An 18,336-nucleotide genomic window follows, 5' to 3' on the forward strand; every position below is an offset into this window, starting at 1 on the left:
GCTGTGGACGTGGACAGCTGGAGGCACAATGACTGAGAAGTCTGTTTCTGTTAGACTTATTTCAAGTCCTCTGTCTATTCACATGTACAGCTGGTTTGTTGTAAACTCTCTGCAAACACGTGGTCCTAGTTAGCAACATGTAGACATCTATATGAACCCTTGCGCTTAGTATCTGATGACTAAATCGGCATTACTCAGATCAAAGTGGATCCTAGCTGACTTGCTGATGCAGAAAGTATAGTCAAAGTGGGATGAAAGTGGGATGTTTTATCTTGGATTGATCTTTTTTTATGCAGCTGCTTGAAGTCCTGCTTTGCCACCATGTTACTGCATCAGTAATTTCCATCCACTGTTTGCTCTTCCTGCCACATAGAGTGCAAGTAACGAGTGCTCCAGTAGTGCAGTGAAGTCATCTGTTGACGTTTTGGTCGCATACTTACCAGCTGCTAGCATGTCCTCCTTCGTAGCCTGGTTGGACGCTGTGTTTTTTACTTCAAGTGGCAAAACAAACTTGTTTCCACTTCCAGCAGGAACAGTTTTCTTGCATATTTTAAGTACTATGTTTTCCTGGATGTTGTTAAAGTAGCTCCCATTTTAGGTACTAAATTGTCCTTGGAGGAGGACATGTGGGTGGATTCTTGCAGCTCTCAGACATGCCTGGGCTTATCTTGTTGCACACTGTGCCAATGCAAACGCTTCGACCTCTACATTGGAGAAACCCAACTCCACTCCACAAAAGCATGGCACAACACTGAAGAGCCACCTCGATAGAACAAGACTCAGCTATACGTCTGCACCTAAAGGATAAAGGACACTCTTTCGAGGATGCCAATGTTCACATTTTGGACCAAGAAGATAGAATTGGATTGAAAGAGACCATCTACGTCCACTGTGAACAACCATCACCATCACTGAGCAGAGGTGGAGGCTTACGACACCAGCTGTCAGCCACCTACGATACAGTCTTGAGATCCCTTCCCAGGCGCCTCAACCCCCACTCACATCTTACTTCAGGTGACCTCAAGAGGTCACATGAAAAGGGTGGGGCAAGGGCTCACAGTGGTTTCACTTGAAACCCCTGGTGGTAAAGACCCACACCTTTTTCACACCTCAGCTCATGTGACGATGCACATGATTAATAGTGGGGTCAGCAATCACCTACAAAGGGGACAACCCTCACTAGGGTTTAAATATCTGGGACTCTTCACCTTTTTGGTTTTAGAACTGCAGAATCCTCTTGGATGAGAGGTGAAACATCTTCAAAAACTTAAAGTCCAGTCGCCTTGTTTTCAAGTTCTTGAGATATTGCAATATGACATTTGTATATCACGTAAAAACTTATACAGTATATTATTGCAGATGATATATGATATGGCACAACCCTATAGTCAAGGTTTAGCATTTTAAGGGAGTGGAAGAGAGGAAGGCTCGCAAGATACTTGTAAGAATCACCTCCTTGGGATTTCTGTAGAAAATCTGTCTCGAATCTCTCATGTAGAAATCAGTCTACTGGCAGCAGGAGACGAGAGTCGGAGAGGGTCTCATTTTTTTCAAGTTATGTTACAATCCATTCTCACATTGGCAATAAAAATGAAGTGCACACATGAAAAATACTACATACTTCCTGTTCAAACACAAACAGGCTTTAAGCTTTATTTATCCCTCGTCTTTTTCAAGCTGTCTTATTTTTCTTGTTACTTTACTTGGACACATTTAGAGGCTCTTTGTTTCTGTTTTTTTTTTTTAATCTCTTCTCAATACCTTTCTGTTTAAATCTAGAGCTGTGATTACAAAGCTTATATTGTCCTATGCTGCTCCAGGGAGTGAACATGTGCGATGGAGTGCTTTCTCTAAGGCTGTTCCTGTGCTTAGAGCCCAGTTAAATAAGAGTTTTATTGTTTTGTTTTTTCCCAACTTTAACCTTTCATTCCATTTTCTCCCCATATTCTGTCTTTTTCTCCCCTCTTATTTGCAGAGTGCCATGTCGATCCCATTAGCAGACCAGCCTGACACAGACAAATTGAGCCATCTGGCTGTACCCAATGGTTCAGAGGAGCCACTGGTGGTCACACCCCCCACCAACGGTCTCCATAGCCTAATGGCAGCACCCAGCTCAGACCCGACTCAGCCCCGACAGAACCACCACGTCGCGGGATCAGCACCAGACCAGCAGCTTCTCAACCCAGGTCCATCCTGCAGGGCAAACAAAGGCAGCAACTCTTCTATTCCTTACATAGACTGCAGTGACATAGACAGTGAATGTGATGTGACAAAGAACAACAGGGCTACCAGGGGCCACAGCAATGCAAATGACAGCAATGAGGATGAGCCTTGTGCTTATAATAGGCATGGGGGTAGTCCTGGTAGAAATGGGGGGCAAGCTGGGAGGCTGTTTGGGGCTGTTAATGGGTTCTACCATACCAATCACCAGGGGCTGATGCAGCAGGGTATGGTGGGGAAGCAGCAGCAGCAAAGCATGCAGGGTAACAGGAACACTGTAAATCAGTCTCCTGTGTCTAACAAGTTTAATGTGAGTCACGAGCTAACAGATGAGGAGATGTTGACAAATGGGCGCCTGCCGCTCCACAGCACACTGTTAGATGAAATCTTTCAGGGGAGAGACAAGCGAGGCGCAGTGTTAGGTCGTCCGTTAGGAACTGGGACGCGCAGTCAGTGCTCCAGCCCGGTGATCAGCAGCTTCCATCACCGCACAAACTCACTCAGTCACTCTGAGATGACAAATGGTCACAGTCAGCCACGTTCAGCCTCACGATGGGATGATGGCGGGCATTATTTCAGTAAACGTCCAGGAGCAGTCCCTGTGGAGACTCCCACTATACCGCCATCATCCCATCCACAAAACCACTATGGCAGCTACTCCCCAATCACCTCTAATCGCATGCCACCAAATTTGGCCAAACCGTACAACAACAACAACATGAGGAACCGCTCTGATACTGATCCATTCATTCTCAGCCAGCTGACATCCACCCCCATCAACCACCGTGATCGCTCTGGGTTGCACACCAAAACTCCTGGTTCTGCCCCAATGGAGCGCAGAATGATAATGACCAATGGCAATAACGGGAACCTCCTGGTTCCAGGTCAGCCACGGTCCAATACAGTGCAGCGGTTGTTCGGGCGTCAGGGAAAGCCAGGCAACAGCCCGTCTAACAACAAATACAACAATCTAAACCAGCCAGTCCAAGTGATAGATGGGTCTACCAGCAGCGGCACCGACACTAGTGACACAGAGTCGGATACAGGCAGCAGCGCGTACAGCCAGCCCTTAATGTATGGTAACCCGGCCGCTGTCAACTCTATGAATTCAGTAAACTCAAACGGTACGTCCCCGCTGCCTCACAGCAAGTTCTCTTTCGGGAGTCTGCAGCTAGAGGAGGGGGCCGACGGTGAGGGGGAGGAGGAAGAGGAAGGAGGGTGTTACCGCTTTAATGAGGAAGACATAGGCGGTCGGGTTTTTAGCTGTTGAACGTGAGAGGGCAAGATGAGGACTTTAATTAAAGGACTGAAGTCCTTTAATCAACTTAGTGTGTTCCAGATAAACAGCTGTTTTAAAGCCAGCTTTGTCTTAGAAACATAACTTTGGCTTCCTGCTACACTGATGAGTACTGGAATAAGAGAACACTACAGTTGATTGCAATGCTTCACACCTTACATAATCAAACATGCTTTATGCACAGGGTCTAACATATTTTTAAAGCTGTGAAAATAGAAAAAAATGTGTTTTTTAATGGTGAACTCTTCTCTTGGATGAATCTTTAATAGCATCTGTTGTTTCTAAACAGTTTTTTTTTTTTTTTTTTTTAAATTATGTATGCAAACTTTTTAGTAAACTGACTGAGACTTTTGTAAGCCAGCCAGCTCTTGGTTCAAAGTAAAACAATGAGCATAGATAGCTTCCTCACAATGTGCCATAACTCAGAAACTTGTATATTTGCTGTAGATGAATGTGCAGATGATAAAATTGTCATAGAAATTTAGAGGAAAACCTTCACGTGTTCAGCAGTTGTTTTCTTCATACTTTACTTGTTAGCGTTCACAATATTATTGAGAATTTAGATACATTTTCTTATTGTTGGACTATTAAGGTGTAGAAGTGGGTAAGAAATTTTGTTTTTTGTTATAGGTGGTAAAATGTGACACTTGATGGCTCTTTCTTAAAGCTGTCGTTCACCAGATTTGCTGCCTTTCTGTGGCTTTGTATCCTGATGGAATCTCTTTTGTAGTTATAGTGTAGCATTTTCTCTAAATCTGACTGTCTGGTGCAATAGCTGGGCTTTGAGGGAATAACTGGAGTTCATTATTAGATTTGATTGAAGGTTAGAAGGAGAGACTACTTTGTCGGACGTTGTATACAGTTTGTCTTGAACGCAGAGATGGTCCCCTTTAACTGTACAGTGTATTTGATGTTTTTAATAGTCTGGATTGTACTTAGAGCAATACACTACTGGAAAAGTGTGTTTTCTGTGTAAGCTACTGCGATCTGCCAGAGGAGGAATGTAGCTGACAGTCTGCCTTTTTCATTTGCTTACAGTCGAGCTGATGTCCTTCTCTTCTGAGCACTTTTTCATGCATTCGGTCCATTTGTCTCTGTCGTGGGTGATTTTTGCACTGTAATTTGGATGTTTGTAGTTGTGTCTTTTTCTATTTAGACCAAGAATTGAAGTAAGTTTGCAACAATGTTAGCGAGACCCTAACCTTTATATATCTGTATTTTCGATAGATGAAGCTCCGTTTGTCTCTGCATTTCTACACGCTTATGCTACTTCAGCTGGCTGGTGATGTTTTTTTTTTTCCAGTCTTTATTTCTTTCTACGGTTATGCTTTCTCTTTCTGCCACGGTTTATACGCACACAATCAGCAATAATCAAACACACCAACACCGCCATCCTCGTCCTGCTTTGCTCGGCTTGGCCCCAGGCATGCGCTGCAACCACAAACAGAGGTAACCCTGTTATCTTTCACTACTCTGGGTGCTGTTTTCTCACCTTTTACACAGTTGCTTGGTGAAGGCTTCCCATCTCCATCTGTCACTGGCTGCTCCACTACAATACATCTCTTTGCTTGCACAGCAATGCTGAATTGGATCAAACTGAAGTGAAACATGAAGTTAAAAAGAGAACCAGTGTGTGTTTCTCTCGTGCTAAACTTAAAGCATGCAGGAAATGTTTAAATGTCCCATAAACTGAATCAATTTGTTGATTATTAATGAAAATTACTCAATCACAAGGAACTCTTTTTTTTTTTTTTTTTTTTTTATGTTTTTGGCCATGCCATGTGTCACCACTTGCATCCAGATTGGTGCGAGTATGGGATTGAATGGCATTATGCCTACAAATCAGCATCTTAGGTGGCACATTGCCTTTGTGGTTTGGTTTTTGGGACTTAAACGCATTTCTGGATATTGAAGTTGACAAATTGTACTGAACAGTAGCTCCAATTTCAGGAAGCTGAACCTTTCTGCTCGCTCATGAACTAAGTACTGATATCAGGGGTTCGAGTTCGGAGGTGGCTTAACGTCAAGATTTTATCAGCTTCCGAGGTCAAATGACCTTCTTTTTCCTGCTGCCTCTTCCTGAATTGAATGTTCATGATTCATGCTTTGTAAATCTTTTAAGCATGTTCTTTTTTTTTTTTTTTTTTGTCGGGGAGAAAGTTTTTCAGCACTGTTTTCTCACCATTTCACTTTCTGTATTGTAAATGCATGTTAACCAAGTGAAAGATGTTGCTGCTTTCTGTCACTCAACTGTTTTTGCTCACTCTGTCACTGTTTCTGTCATGGGGCTCAAAACGTTTCCAGATGTGTGAGGGTGCAGTTTAACGCAAACCTAACAACGTATAACTTAACAGGTTTTTAGATGCAGGTTCTTCGTTAATGCATATTACAGCCTCTTTTTTTTAATTTTTTTTAATTTTTTTATTGTTTTGTTTTGTTGCTGCTCCCTCATGATTTCTCAACTGCCCTATGTCTTTTTCAAATATTTAGAAAACATTTGTACCCACTGTGGTTTCCTCACCAAACACGAGGACAAAACAAGCTGACTCAACTCCAGTGCTCTTTTAACAGAGAGTGAGAGGGCGAAGGTAGACAGACACAAGTAAAGTTAAGCTTAATGCATAATGTAAGTGTTAAAAAAAAAAGATATCTTTGAGAGATATTGGCATTTTATTTTTTAAGGTATGAAAGTCAGAGTATTGTCAGAAGTTATTCACATGCATACATGAATACTGGGGTTGAGTCCACCTTGCCTTTCTGTCACTGCCTGTCATCAAATAGCACTTACAGCCAGTTCCACTGACTGAGGCTTTTGTGTAATTTTAATATAATATAATATAAAGTAGGTGCAGTAAAAGACTGATTGATTGATAGATTGTGATTTTGTATATTTATGGAGTTCACCACAGCCAAATTTGCTAGATTAATTTAAAATGAAAAGTAAAATACTTTGTAGCTTTTCGGCAATATGTATACACACTGTTATAATGTGGTCATGTTGCTAATGTTGTAATCAGGTTGTTTCATGAAATAGTTTGACATTTTTAGAAATTATTTGATGTCTTTCTGAGAACTAAAGGCTGATTTATGTCATAAATATGAAGCTGCGGCCAGTGGCGAGTTAGCTTAGCTTAGCAAAAAACACGGCCAGCATAGCTCTGTCCAGAGGTTCATAAAATAACTCTTTATCTCTCTCTCGCTTTCTTTTTTTCTTTTTTAATAGGTATAAAAACTGAATTTTTAAGTCAACAGGTTGCAATTTTGTAGAGATTTTGTTAACCTTTGTTTATTAATTTTGTTAGCTGCTTTAACTGTTTTTACTAAGCTAAGCTAACCTCAGCTAACTCCTGAGTTTGTATTTATAGACATGAGTGGTTTCAGTCTTATCGAACTCTGAGCAAGAAAACAACCATATTTTCAAAGTGTTTCTTAAATTTAGATGATTAAAATGGTATAAGAGGGTATTACAGTATCACTTTATAAACTTTTAATCTCTTTCTGTTTACATTACTTATCATTTACAGACTAACTTCTTTAAAAGGAATAAACCACTTTTCTGGCTGTTCTTTTAAGGTTATAAAATCTAGACCTTTGTGGCAGTTTGGGCTTGTATGTTCTCTATTTATTTGTTCTTTTTAAAGGCTGTAGTATGCTTTGAAAATATAAATACTGAACATGCATCCATTCTAGTCAAAGAGCTGCCAAAATGTCTTTACAAATTTTCCCTTAACATGCTGATTTATATATATATATATATATATATATGGCCTAAAGCTGCACTGATTCACTGTTTTTCTGTCTCTGCTGTAACACTTTGGATTCCTGCACACCTGTCCTATTTTATTTTCATCACTAAACACCTACTGGATCTCTTTTTATTTTTTTGGTGACTTCTCTAAGGTTTTGTTTTCCCCTTTCCCCTTAATCTTTCTTTTTAACACTGTAACTGATTGTGTGCACTAGTGTCAATAAAAAAAATGACGACGTTTGTCAGAAGAAAAGGGACTCGAGAATTTCTTTAGAGCAAACAGGTGCTGAACCGCCATGCCCCTTACACACCCATCAACATACCCTCCACCTGCTGGAGCGTGAACCCTACCGTGTTTTGTGTTGTGGTAGTCTGTAGTGTAGCCTGTTTGTTTTGTTCAGTGTTTGCATTTGATTCTACTTGTCTTTTTTATTGTTTCATAGCTTGTAGTTTTTTTTTGTTTTTTTTTTTTTGTAGTAGATTTTCAGTGGTTTCCTGTATGGTGTTAAGTGTTTTTATAGCACCCCCATCACAGACTTGCACGCATTGATTGCCATGGTTTTACCCATGATCCAGTTTGGTGTATAGAAGTGGACTCTGTGGAAACTTTGCACCTGGGCAAGTATACAGCCACGATTTAGTACTACGTAGTTAACATCTGTAGTGTTTCTCGCTTTAGTGAGAAGTAGATTTATCTTTTTTGCTCTTTCCATTGTTTTCACAAAGAGTTGCCAGAAGCAGAGTTAAACTACAATCGGATCAGATGGCTGTTACAAAACAGCTCATATAAGGTGTCGACGCAACTGCACATTTCATACATTCTGTAACATTAAATATAAGTTGGTAAAAGCAGCCAACTTTTGCTGCTTCCAGTATCTCCAATTTGAAGTGATCTTTTTTAATCATGAATGGCATTGATCGGTCTTGGACTGTCGTTCTGACATTTATTTAAGCAAATTTGCAAAAGATACCCTGCAGATTAACTATTCAATATGCAAAAGTGCTCAAACCCTTATCTCTGCTATGCACAACAGCATTTTCCTCTTTTATTTACCTATGTAATGCCCATATATGGTCTTTATTAAAAGGTTATCCCCATACTAACAGTCTATTTTTCTTCTCTCTGTCCTTTCTAACTATGTTTTGACCATTATTTTAGAAGTGAATCCAAATAGAATAGAGTCAGTGGACTGTAGCATTTGGTCTTACAGTATGACCTAAAATGGCAGGTAGTCATTTAGGTCATACTTTAGGACTGATTGTGTGGAATTATCCAATCTTGAAATTCATTGCTAATCATCTTATTTATGTTTAACTGAGTTATTTGGGGATGACGTTCAGTTATTAAGCCTCTTTATACTGGAACTGTTAAATATGTGTTTAGGAGCACAGTGCCCTGAGTCTGGAAACCTTTTGTTTCATTGTGTCTGACAGAATTAATATTTCTGTCAGCATTAAATGATAAGAAATACAGACACAAGTTAGCAGTGAATTTCATTGGAGAAGCTGAATTTCTCTTTATAGCAAATTTAACACTGTCGCTTATCATCTCCTGCCATCTTCTCTCACTCTTTGTTCTATTCTTACCCCTGCTCCTCCCCCTTTCCATTTTCTTCTTTTCTTCTCGCCCTCAGGAAGCCCTGGTTTAGAGAACTCCCCGCTGGGAGGTCCCCGTGTGGCACTTAATGGGAACGGCACAGTAAATGGGCAGGGGATGGGAAGCACCGGGGTCCTGGGTGCCGAGCAGAGTCCTGAAGTCCAGCCGCTATCCCCACTTACCAGCCCTCTGCTCACTGAAGCGGGATATGTACGCAATGATGATGAAGAGGAGGCAAGGAGGAAGGTGGGCATGCAGAGATTGGGATTTTAAACTTGAAACTCACTATAGTTATGTACTTGGAATCACTGAACTGGCCTACAGCAAGCCTCCATAGGAGGCTGGACTGAAAAGTTAAGCTCTTACAAAGTTTCCCTTTCCTTCCTGTGCAAAAGTCTTTAGCCAGCCCTCATTTTTTTTTTTTTAATTTATATTTTGCTTCCAAGGAGCCAGACTTCCTTGTAATATGTTTAAAGCAGTCTTGAATAACAGTTCTCCAGGCTTTCTGAAGGTCTTACAAAATTTTTTCTTTGGGCATTGGCTACTTTTTCATTCATTTTCAGTCCAGTCCTTGTACCTGACCATTTTCACAGGAATGTTTTTATTTGGTTGTTTGTTAAGCCAGTTAACACTGATCTATGAATCATTCAAGTAAAAACAAAGGCACCTAACTCAAGGGATAAACCAGTCTTGTGTCTGCATATAACAGACAACTTAGCAAAAAAACAATAGAACCAAAAATGAAGAAGAACCAAGAACCAATTTCTTTAGTTGAATCAGTGAAAAATGCCAAAGATAACAGTTTAACAGGCATAAAATTGTATTTTTGAATCAACAAGATGATTCCCAAATAGCAAATATTTGGCATATCTCAGCATGGTGTGCAGTGTATCATTGAAAATTTGTAGAAACTGGACAAGTGGCAGGCCTAAAAAATTGATCTACAATAGATGAACAGAAACAGGAAAAAAATTGAGCAAAGACCTGACACAGGACCTGGGAGATGCATCTGGACCTTCAGCTGATCCATCTACTTTTCATTGAAGCCTCAGCAGAAGTGGTCTCAGTGGAAGGGTGGCTGTCAAGAAGTCATTCTTAAGGAAGGGAAACAGGGAGGAAAGGCTGAGGTATGCCACATTAGAAAATTAGAAAATTTTTGTCATGGATGGGCCTCCCCAGAACCTGGACCTCAACGTTATTGAAGCAGTGTGGGGTCATCCTGACAGAGAACAGAACAAAAGGCAGAAACATCCAAAGAACAGCTTTGAATGTCCTTCAAGAAGCCTGGAGAACTATTCCTGAAGACTACTTAAAGAAATGACAAGAAAGCTGCCTCAGAGACTTCAGACTGTGCTGAAGAATAAAGGTGGTCACACCAAACATTGACTTTAAAGCTCTGTTTTTGCCTCATATACTGTATTTGCATTTATGTTTGCACATGTTTCAATAAATCACTGCACCTGTTTCTCATTTTACTAGCAAAATATAAAGAAATGGGGGGTGCCTCTATACTTTTCATGTTAAGAAAATATTTGTTTTGTGAATTAATCCAGATTTGCTGCTCCTTCACAAAGCTAAATGTGTTGGCTATTTTCTGAAGAAGTCAAGATGTATCAGTTTGTAGATTGATCGATCTCTTCTTCTTGTTTCTGTCTAGAAGTATCCCACAGACAAGGCTTACTTCATAGCTAAGGAACTATTGACCACAGAGCGGACCTACCTCAAAGACCTGCAGGTTATCACAGAGGTAAAGATAAGCGCTGCCTTTCTCTCTGTGTACTGTCCATTCTTTATCTGTTACATCTTCCCTTCACACTGTGAGGCCATTACCATCTGGATCAGAGAGAAAAGTGGTAGGACCAAGAGCCAATCTGGCCAAGTCTAATCACGCTCTCTGAAGCATACCGCGAGCCAAGGTTGGTTTCTTTAAAGCCTTCGTACTGGAATAGTGAGTCAAAGCTGGTTGTTTAAAAGCCTTATTTTGGGACAGTGCACTAAAGTTAATGTTTTTCAAAGCTTATGTGCTGGAACAGTGAGTCAGAGTTGGTGTGCACCGCATAACGTGCTGGAATGGAGATGTAAATTTTGGTGTTTTTACAGCTAAATATTAGGAAGAGCGAGCCAAAATGAAGAGTGAAGGCTCAAGTCTGACCCAAACTCCCAATCTCACAGTGTTTGTTTTCAGTAATGCAACATTAATATTACATTAGTTCCAGCACAGGGTCCCAGTATTACTACTTTTTTTTAATTCCCATTCCAAAAGAGGGCTTTTTATGTGCCTTTATTTTGGCCTCCGACAGAAGGCTGAGGTTCAGTGTCTGTGGTTTATGAGCACTTTTCTCATGCTGGACAGATGAGAGCTGAAAATACATTCAGTGCAGTGCGTGTGCTACGACCCGCCTCCTTTTAAGGGAGCAAACTTGTATCTTTTTGCTTTTTCACAGCATGCACAGACTAATTAGGTTCGGGCTCTTTCAGTTTACAAGTAAAACCGCTGAAGTCAACATGGAGGAAAAACCCACTCTGGATTTAACAAAACAATGTCTGGGATGAAAGTGCAGCTTAATGTGGGTCAGACTTTGCTTTTATATGACTCAACTTTACTGTCTGTCTGTTTTACTGTCGGTCTGTTGCTTTAAAAAAAAAAAAAAAAAAAAATTAAAGGCAGGAGTGTAATGAGTCAAGACCACCACACAGGTTCAGGCACCTGCTTCCTAAAGACCCATCACCGTAATACTGACAGCGACCTCTGACCTCACTGTGGAGTTGAAAATGCCTGCCTTCTTACTTTTTCCTTTCTCAGCTGTTTTTCTTCACATTAGTAGTTTCCGCCCTCTTTGATGTGGAAAGAAGGCGTGCGTGGGTGCTTTTTTTAAAACCCTCTTAAACATTTTCCTTGGCTGGCACAGCTAACGCCTGAGATCCCACACCCACCCATCTTTTTAGTATTTTTGTTTTTTTCTCGCTGTCACTCGTGCTCTCTCCAGGCGAGTCCGTCTGTGAAACAGCTGGACGGCCTCCTGTCTGCTCGAGCTCTGATCCTGTGAGATTTACTACGGCGGGGAGTCTAACACCTCTGTGTCAGGGGTCGAAGTGTGCTAGCATGGGGCCACGAGGCTCAGAGCGCGTTTGTGTGTGTCTGATGGATTTCTGTTGTCATGTGCTTTCATTCCCAATTCCTCATTCTGGATCATACCACTAATGTGTGTGCCTGTATGTGGGACCTCATATTGGATGTGTCCCTTCCAATCACTGTCAGTAATCTGGGGATTTCTGGATGTGTAGAAGTCACATTCTGATGATTTTATTCCTTCTGAATGTTTTGATCGCTCTGTGTGAGGAACAGAAAAGGAATTAGTTGCGTGTTGAAGTAACTGATATGGAAATACAGTTAAAAAAAATGATACTAAAAGATAAAATGTGATGCATGTTTTCTTCTTTTTCCGCACGTCCACACTGTTTGTCAATTTAATAGTCCTTCCAGAGTGCCGTAGGGAAAGATGAGGCGTTCCCAGACTCAGTCAGGAACCTGATCTCTGCCAACTACGATCCGGTCTACAAGTTTCATCAGGGATTCCTCAAAGAGACAGAGCAGCGGCTGGCGCAGTGGTCAGTATCCATCTGTTTCCATTCAGAAATTTAAAAAAATATATATTTTCATGGAAAATCGTCACAGATGTGGGCATAAATCATTTATTTCTGCTGTATGTTTATCATGGTTTTAAAACAAGAGGCTTGAATTAAAGGGGGGATTGTTGTGTCCATTTCCAGATTCATATTTTCATTCTTGCCCTCCAGCAGGGTAGCTTTGCATGATCCACAGTTCAAAATAATCCATATTTATCTTAAACTTGACCTGGGTTCAACCCCTCAGTTCATCCTCTGACTGAAACAATCCATTTTAGCTCCTCCCCTGTTTTAAGGGCAACTTTCCTACTTTCATAATATTGGCTGCCCCCCATAAACAGAACAGAGAAGGTGGGTGGGGCCTCTGCTCACAGACAGGTTATATTTAAGCTACGTCCACACTGGAAGTGATTCACAACGATGTGGCTACCAGAGACCTTAGAAAGAGAATGACATTCTGTTACTTAATGACTACGGGTGAAATACCTGCTGCCTGGGACCGGAGATAAATTTTTCTCAAATCCAGGCGAGCGACTGAACTGACCACCAATGAGAGTGAAGAATCCTGCTGATTAACATATGACCTGGTAATGAATACATTAGAAGATTACCTATGCAACCAGAGCCTGGAATGTCCACAAGTGATGTGCGACGAGTGAACCGCTTCCAGTGTGGATGCAGCTTTACTCTTGGCTCTGTACACATCATTCAGATCCAAGAGCCTAAAACAGAGCATTTGGAGCAGTCTGAAGTCTGAGCTTTTAAGGATTGAGCTTGTAGGGGTTACTTGTACATACCCTGACTTCATTATGTGAAACTTTTCAGTGTTTAATATGTGTATCCACCATTGTAACAGTATGTATATGACAGAAAATAAGTAAAAGAATAACCAAATTTTTAACAGAGGGAAGAAAATAGAAAAATACTATAAACTACACAAATGACAGCCTTTCTATTTATGGTTAATCCAAATGTGTGGAACATTTTCTACAGTGCAATTAAGTAGAATTACTGAATATAAACAAAAATGGGAGGCATTTTAACACCAGATTATTCTTGCTGCTATTGCAGGATCAAAAAAAAAGAATCCCTTCGGCTGTAGTTCTTCTGTGTGCTGCTTTATTTCCAAGCACTTCTAATCAGAAGCATCATGTTTCACATTAGATTTGGGGGTAACCCAAGGATTGATGACCTGGTTACATTTTGTACTCATTCAGGTTTATTTAATCTGAGCTAAATGAGATAAATTTTGTTGATCATTTTTTTTTCTCACTTTTTTGGGGGGACAAATCGGACTCAAACGTGGACCACCTTCGCCTAACATAATGTGACATGAAAAATTTTCCAAATCTAATGTGCATGTGAAAATACCTGAAATTCCTCACTTTCCCTCCAGTTGGAATCTGCTTTGTGTTATTTCTATAATGACAGGCAGGAGGACACACACACACTGGTTAGATGAATGGATCTGTGAAAGTTGAATGAAGAGTCATGTGTAAGAGGGTTTGACCTGACACCTACTGGCGAATCTGTGTTACCGCACATAAATACATGTCCTCTCTCTTTAGGGAGGGCCGTTCTAACGCCCACATTAAAGGAGACTATCAGCGAATTGGTGATGTTTTACTGAAGAATATCCAGGGTCTCAGGGTAAATCTCCATATTTGCATCAAAGCTCTTTATGAAATTCTTAAACTGAAAATAAAATGTGCGCTTTAATATTTATCTTTTAAGCTCTTTCTCTTATCTTGGTTTCAACTCTTTCTGCATCTGCAGCAGTTGACGATTCATCTCCAGAAGCATTCAGAGTGCCTCGTGGAACTGGAACGGGCCTGTAGGTGGGTGGCAAATGGTTAGCGTGCAGACAAGTTGTCCAAATCATAGCAGAACATCCTAAAGAGAAACTTCTTGTCCTCAGGTCCAGTCGGAAGGTGGAGACTCTGTGTCGAGACTTCGAGCAGCAGAGGGTTTGCTACCTGCCCCTCAACATCTTCCTCCTCAGACCTCTCCACCGCTTGCTGCACTATAAACTCATCCTGGAGAGGCTCTGCAAGCACTATCCACCCACCCATGAAGACTTCAGGGACTGCAGAGGTACACATTTAGCCTTTTTTTTTTTTTAATAGCTTTTCTCCCCCTTTCCACCCTTATGTTCATTTTTTCCCCTTCCCCTAAATATGAAAATAAACTTTTCTCCTCCAGCGGCCCTGGCAGACATCTCAGAGATGGTGCTGCAGCTTCAGGGAATCATGATGAAGATGGAGAATATCCAGAAGCTTCTAGAGCTGAAGAAAGATCTGACTGGCATCGAAGACCTCATCGGCCCCGGGAGGGTTCGGCTCTTTATTTATTCAGCTAGTCCAGACTCATCCTGGACATTTATAGAATTTTGCTTCCTCGATCTGCTGTCCTGTCATCATTTGGAGTGTGTTTCTGTTTCACTCACAGGAGTTCATCAGGCTCGGTTGCCTCAGCAAGCTCTCTGGAAAAGGCCTTCAGCAGAGAATGTTCTTCCTGGTGAGACTTTGTTTTCCTAGTAGAAAGAAGTATATTTATAATAAAGTCAAACAATGCTCTTCACTGTTTTATTTTTCTTTCCCCTCCAGTTTAGTGATTGCTTGGTCTACACCAGTCGAGGCATGACCCCATCCAACCAGTTTAAGGTTCATGGCCAGCTGCCTCTCTATAGCATGACGGTACATAATCACATTCCCTCAAACAAATCCAACAGAAATAGTCAAACTTCGGTCCTTCTTCTTTCTTTCTTTTTATTTCTTTACAAAAGTTTTTTCTTTTTTTTTTCTTTTGAAATGCATCTGGGTCGTTTTATGGGAACATTACATGTGAAAAGCACTTTAGGTTTACAGTTAATTCACACGTTAAAACATGTTATTTGAGCAGTTATACCTTCTTGAGCCATCATTTGACAATTTGGTTTTTTTTTTTTTTAATGAACTGTATAGATGTCCAAGCACCATAGAAGTGCTCCGCACGGTGGGCTTCCACCTATTTAAAATGCAGTAATGTGTATATAACTATCAAATATACCAGAAACATGACATAGCAAAACATTATGTAAAATGAATATTATGATATACATGAAGAAAGTAATGTGTAAGAAGCAAAACACTACAGTGATCACCTCACTTGGCTTTTTTTTTAATTATTAATTTTGTATTAAAAAATACAAAATGGGTTTAATTATATGAGTACAATATGACTGCGGTTTGACATTTTGTAAAAAAAAAATTTTTTTAATAAAAATTGTGTTTCCTTCTTTATGTGTAATAACTGAGTTGTTACTTAATCAGTGGCTCTTGGTAACACCAGTGATTCTTTTGTGTAGAAAAACTAATCAAAAGCCATTCATCAAGTTCTTTTGCGCAAAAACATTTTATGCAAATTGTAACTTTTCTTAATCATTAATAATCTTCCTTTTGTCAGGTATGTCTAAATAGAGTGCCATCTTGCCATCCCAAAACTGGACAGTTCTGTAGAATGACCCATCTACTCCTAAATTGTCCCCATGATTGGCTGGTGCTTCTCGCTGTAGTACTTTCATATTGTCCTGGGTTATTTTCAAGCAGGATTTTTGAAGTTTTACCCAAAAAAGGAGCAAATTGTGTGTTGAAGTTTGCCGATGACGTGTGTGTTTCCTGCAGATCAGAGAAAGCGAGGAGGAGTGGGGAGTCCCTCATTCATTCACCTTGTTTGGGCAGCGGCAGTCTGTGGTGGTGGCAGCCAGGTATTCATTATCACACCTGCAAACACGCGTGTAGATACAGTATCTAAAAATTAAACCAAATCAAAAATGCAGACAGGAATAGAACAGGAATACAAATACAAACCATGCATTATGAATGGAAGGGAAAAACAGCTGGCCTGTATTAAATTAACAGAGGGCGGCCTCATTAAAAGGACCTCTACCACAGTTTGGTTATCCTCTAATTAAGTTGGACTGTGTGACCTAGTTTCCATTCACTTACTCAGTCACAGATTAAAAAGTTTTATCTGGCTGTAAAATGGTGATTTTATTATGTAATGTAGACTTTATGGTCTGAGGCACAGTGATATGCATTTCTCTTTACTAAGGCTGCTGCTCAGTTTCTGCTCTTCAATCGGCTCAGCTGCTGAAGTTAAAGAATCTCTCACTTGTTTATTTTAACGAATCTCCTTCCTGTCTATGTCCAGCTGTGCGTCAGAGATGGAGCGCTGGGTGGAGGACATCAGGATGGCCATCGACCTGGCAGAGCAGAGTAGCAGCTTAAACACTGACCTGCTCTCCACCAGCCTCGCTGACAACAGTAAGTCATCTACTGTTGGTTTAACCCTGACTGTTAGATTGATTCTTCTCCCTACCCAAACATCACATCATCATCCTCACATCTCTCGGGACTCTGGGAACCGGAAAATCGATAAGATTAGTCATAAACCATGTGTCTACACTTTGGATGAGACCTTTCTTTACGAGGCCTTTTTCTAATGGAAATAGATCGACCCTTACCTGTAGACCCAGCTGCGCAGACAGGGAGATGTTTCCGAGTCCCTCTCTCCAGCTGTCAGCACCACATGAATCATTTCAGTTCCAGGTGGTCTTTTCATCATATTTTTATGTCACCTGATACATGTAGGTGTAGTGCCGAGCTAGCCAGCTTTTCTCACCCTGTCACATCTGTCAGAGTGTTCAATAAGGCCTCCTCCTGTTGACCTTTTGCTTTGACGTCCTGCATTGTCTCTCAGCACAGTCACCTGCTATGAGCATTTTTAACTCAAACAATTAAAGAGTATCACCTTACAAGTGACAACAAGAGGGCATTTTGTTCTTTTTTCTTTTTTTTTTTTTTTTACCAAAATGTTATTGAAATTACTTTGATCTCTAAAGATTCTCACGATGAAAAACTTTTGTTTTCATTTTTGAGCCTGTTTTAAATGTGCTCAAAGTGGGGCTGCACAGGTGGTTAGCACTGTGGCCTCACAGCAAGAAGGCCCAGCCTGGACTGCCCCCACCACAGCCCAAAGACATGCACGTTAGGTTAAATGGTTATTCTAAATTATCCATAGGTGTGAATGTGAGTGTGAATGATTGTCTGGCTCTGCGTTAGCCTGTGTTATGGAGCATGAATGAAGAACCCATAGCGCTCTTCTTTCCACTAACCACCACGTTTGACCTCCCCGTTGCTCCCCAGGGCTCTCAGAGGACGGTGGAGCCGAGCAGGAGTCGGAGGACGAGCTCGGTGGTTCGCGCTCGTCCCTGGAGCGTCAGGGTCACCGTGGTAACACCACCGTGCACGTCTGCTGGCATCGCAACACCAGCGTGTCCATGGTGGACTTTAGCATAGCTGTGGAGGTACCGCTGCCATGTTTGCGCTTGTGTTTCTTCCTACCACACATCCTGTTTTTCCTTTCCACCTCTGACTGAGGAGTCCAGTTGCCTGTTTTCGTCCGACTTGTTCAGCTCTGTGTTGTTGTCGTCGTCGTCTTCTTCTCCACGCACAAAGGACCATTGCCCCAGTGTCCTTTGTGTCTTTTTTTTCTGCTCATATCTCTGTTTGTGTCTTGTTCTCTTTTCTCCACCTGTCTTCTCTCCTGTCTCCATGTGTGTCTCGATTTCTTCATCTGTGTACACTGACGTTTGTAGAGGCCAGTAGTGCGGCCAGTGAGTTGATGAGGCCCCTCAGCAGACTTCAGGGGCCCCCATCTTTTGCTTTGCTGTTACAGAAAAAACAGACTGTCTTTTAGCCACACCTGCTGGATTAGAGAGGTACTGCAACAACTGAAATTGTGTTGATCCTTACAAATCACAAGAAATAAATGATGCATCTTCTAATAAATAAGCTAAATGCATAT

The 18,336-nt window shown here is 41.1% G+C and overlaps 1 protein-coding gene across 1 annotated transcript in view; it reads left to right on the forward strand.

Annotated features, from left to right (window-relative positions):
- Nucleotides 1-18,336, forward strand: part of LOC115798740 (FERM, ARHGEF and pleckstrin domain-containing protein 1-like) — a 33,715-nt gene that overhangs the window by 12,985 nt on the left and 2,394 nt on the right. The window contains exons 12-24 of the mRNA XM_030755697.1: nt 1,976-2,186; nt 8,900-9,108; nt 10,520-10,609; nt 12,338-12,471; nt 14,058-14,139; nt 14,266-14,327; nt 14,408-14,583; nt 14,692-14,822; nt 14,938-15,006; nt 15,096-15,185; nt 16,152-16,234; nt 16,681-16,793; nt 17,676-17,836. Of these exons, the coding sequence (XP_030611557.1) occupies nt 1,976-2,186; nt 8,900-9,108; nt 10,520-10,609; nt 12,338-12,471; nt 14,058-14,139; nt 14,266-14,327; nt 14,408-14,583; nt 14,692-14,822; nt 14,938-15,006; nt 15,096-15,185; nt 16,152-16,234; nt 16,681-16,793; nt 17,676-17,836 (1,611 nt within the window). The remainder of the gene's footprint in view (nt 1-1,975; nt 2,187-8,899; nt 9,109-10,519; nt 10,610-12,337; nt 12,472-14,057; nt 14,140-14,265; nt 14,328-14,407; nt 14,584-14,691; nt 14,823-14,937; nt 15,007-15,095; nt 15,186-16,151; nt 16,235-16,680; nt 16,794-17,675; nt 17,837-18,336) is intronic.

The sequence above is a fragment of the Archocentrus centrarchus genome, chromosome 2 (genome assembly GCF_007364275.1).
Source record: "Archocentrus centrarchus isolate MPI-CPG fArcCen1 chromosome 2, fArcCen1, whole genome shotgun sequence".
NCBI classification, from domain to species: Eukaryota; Metazoa; Chordata; class Actinopteri; order Cichliformes; family Cichlidae; genus Archocentrus; species Archocentrus centrarchus.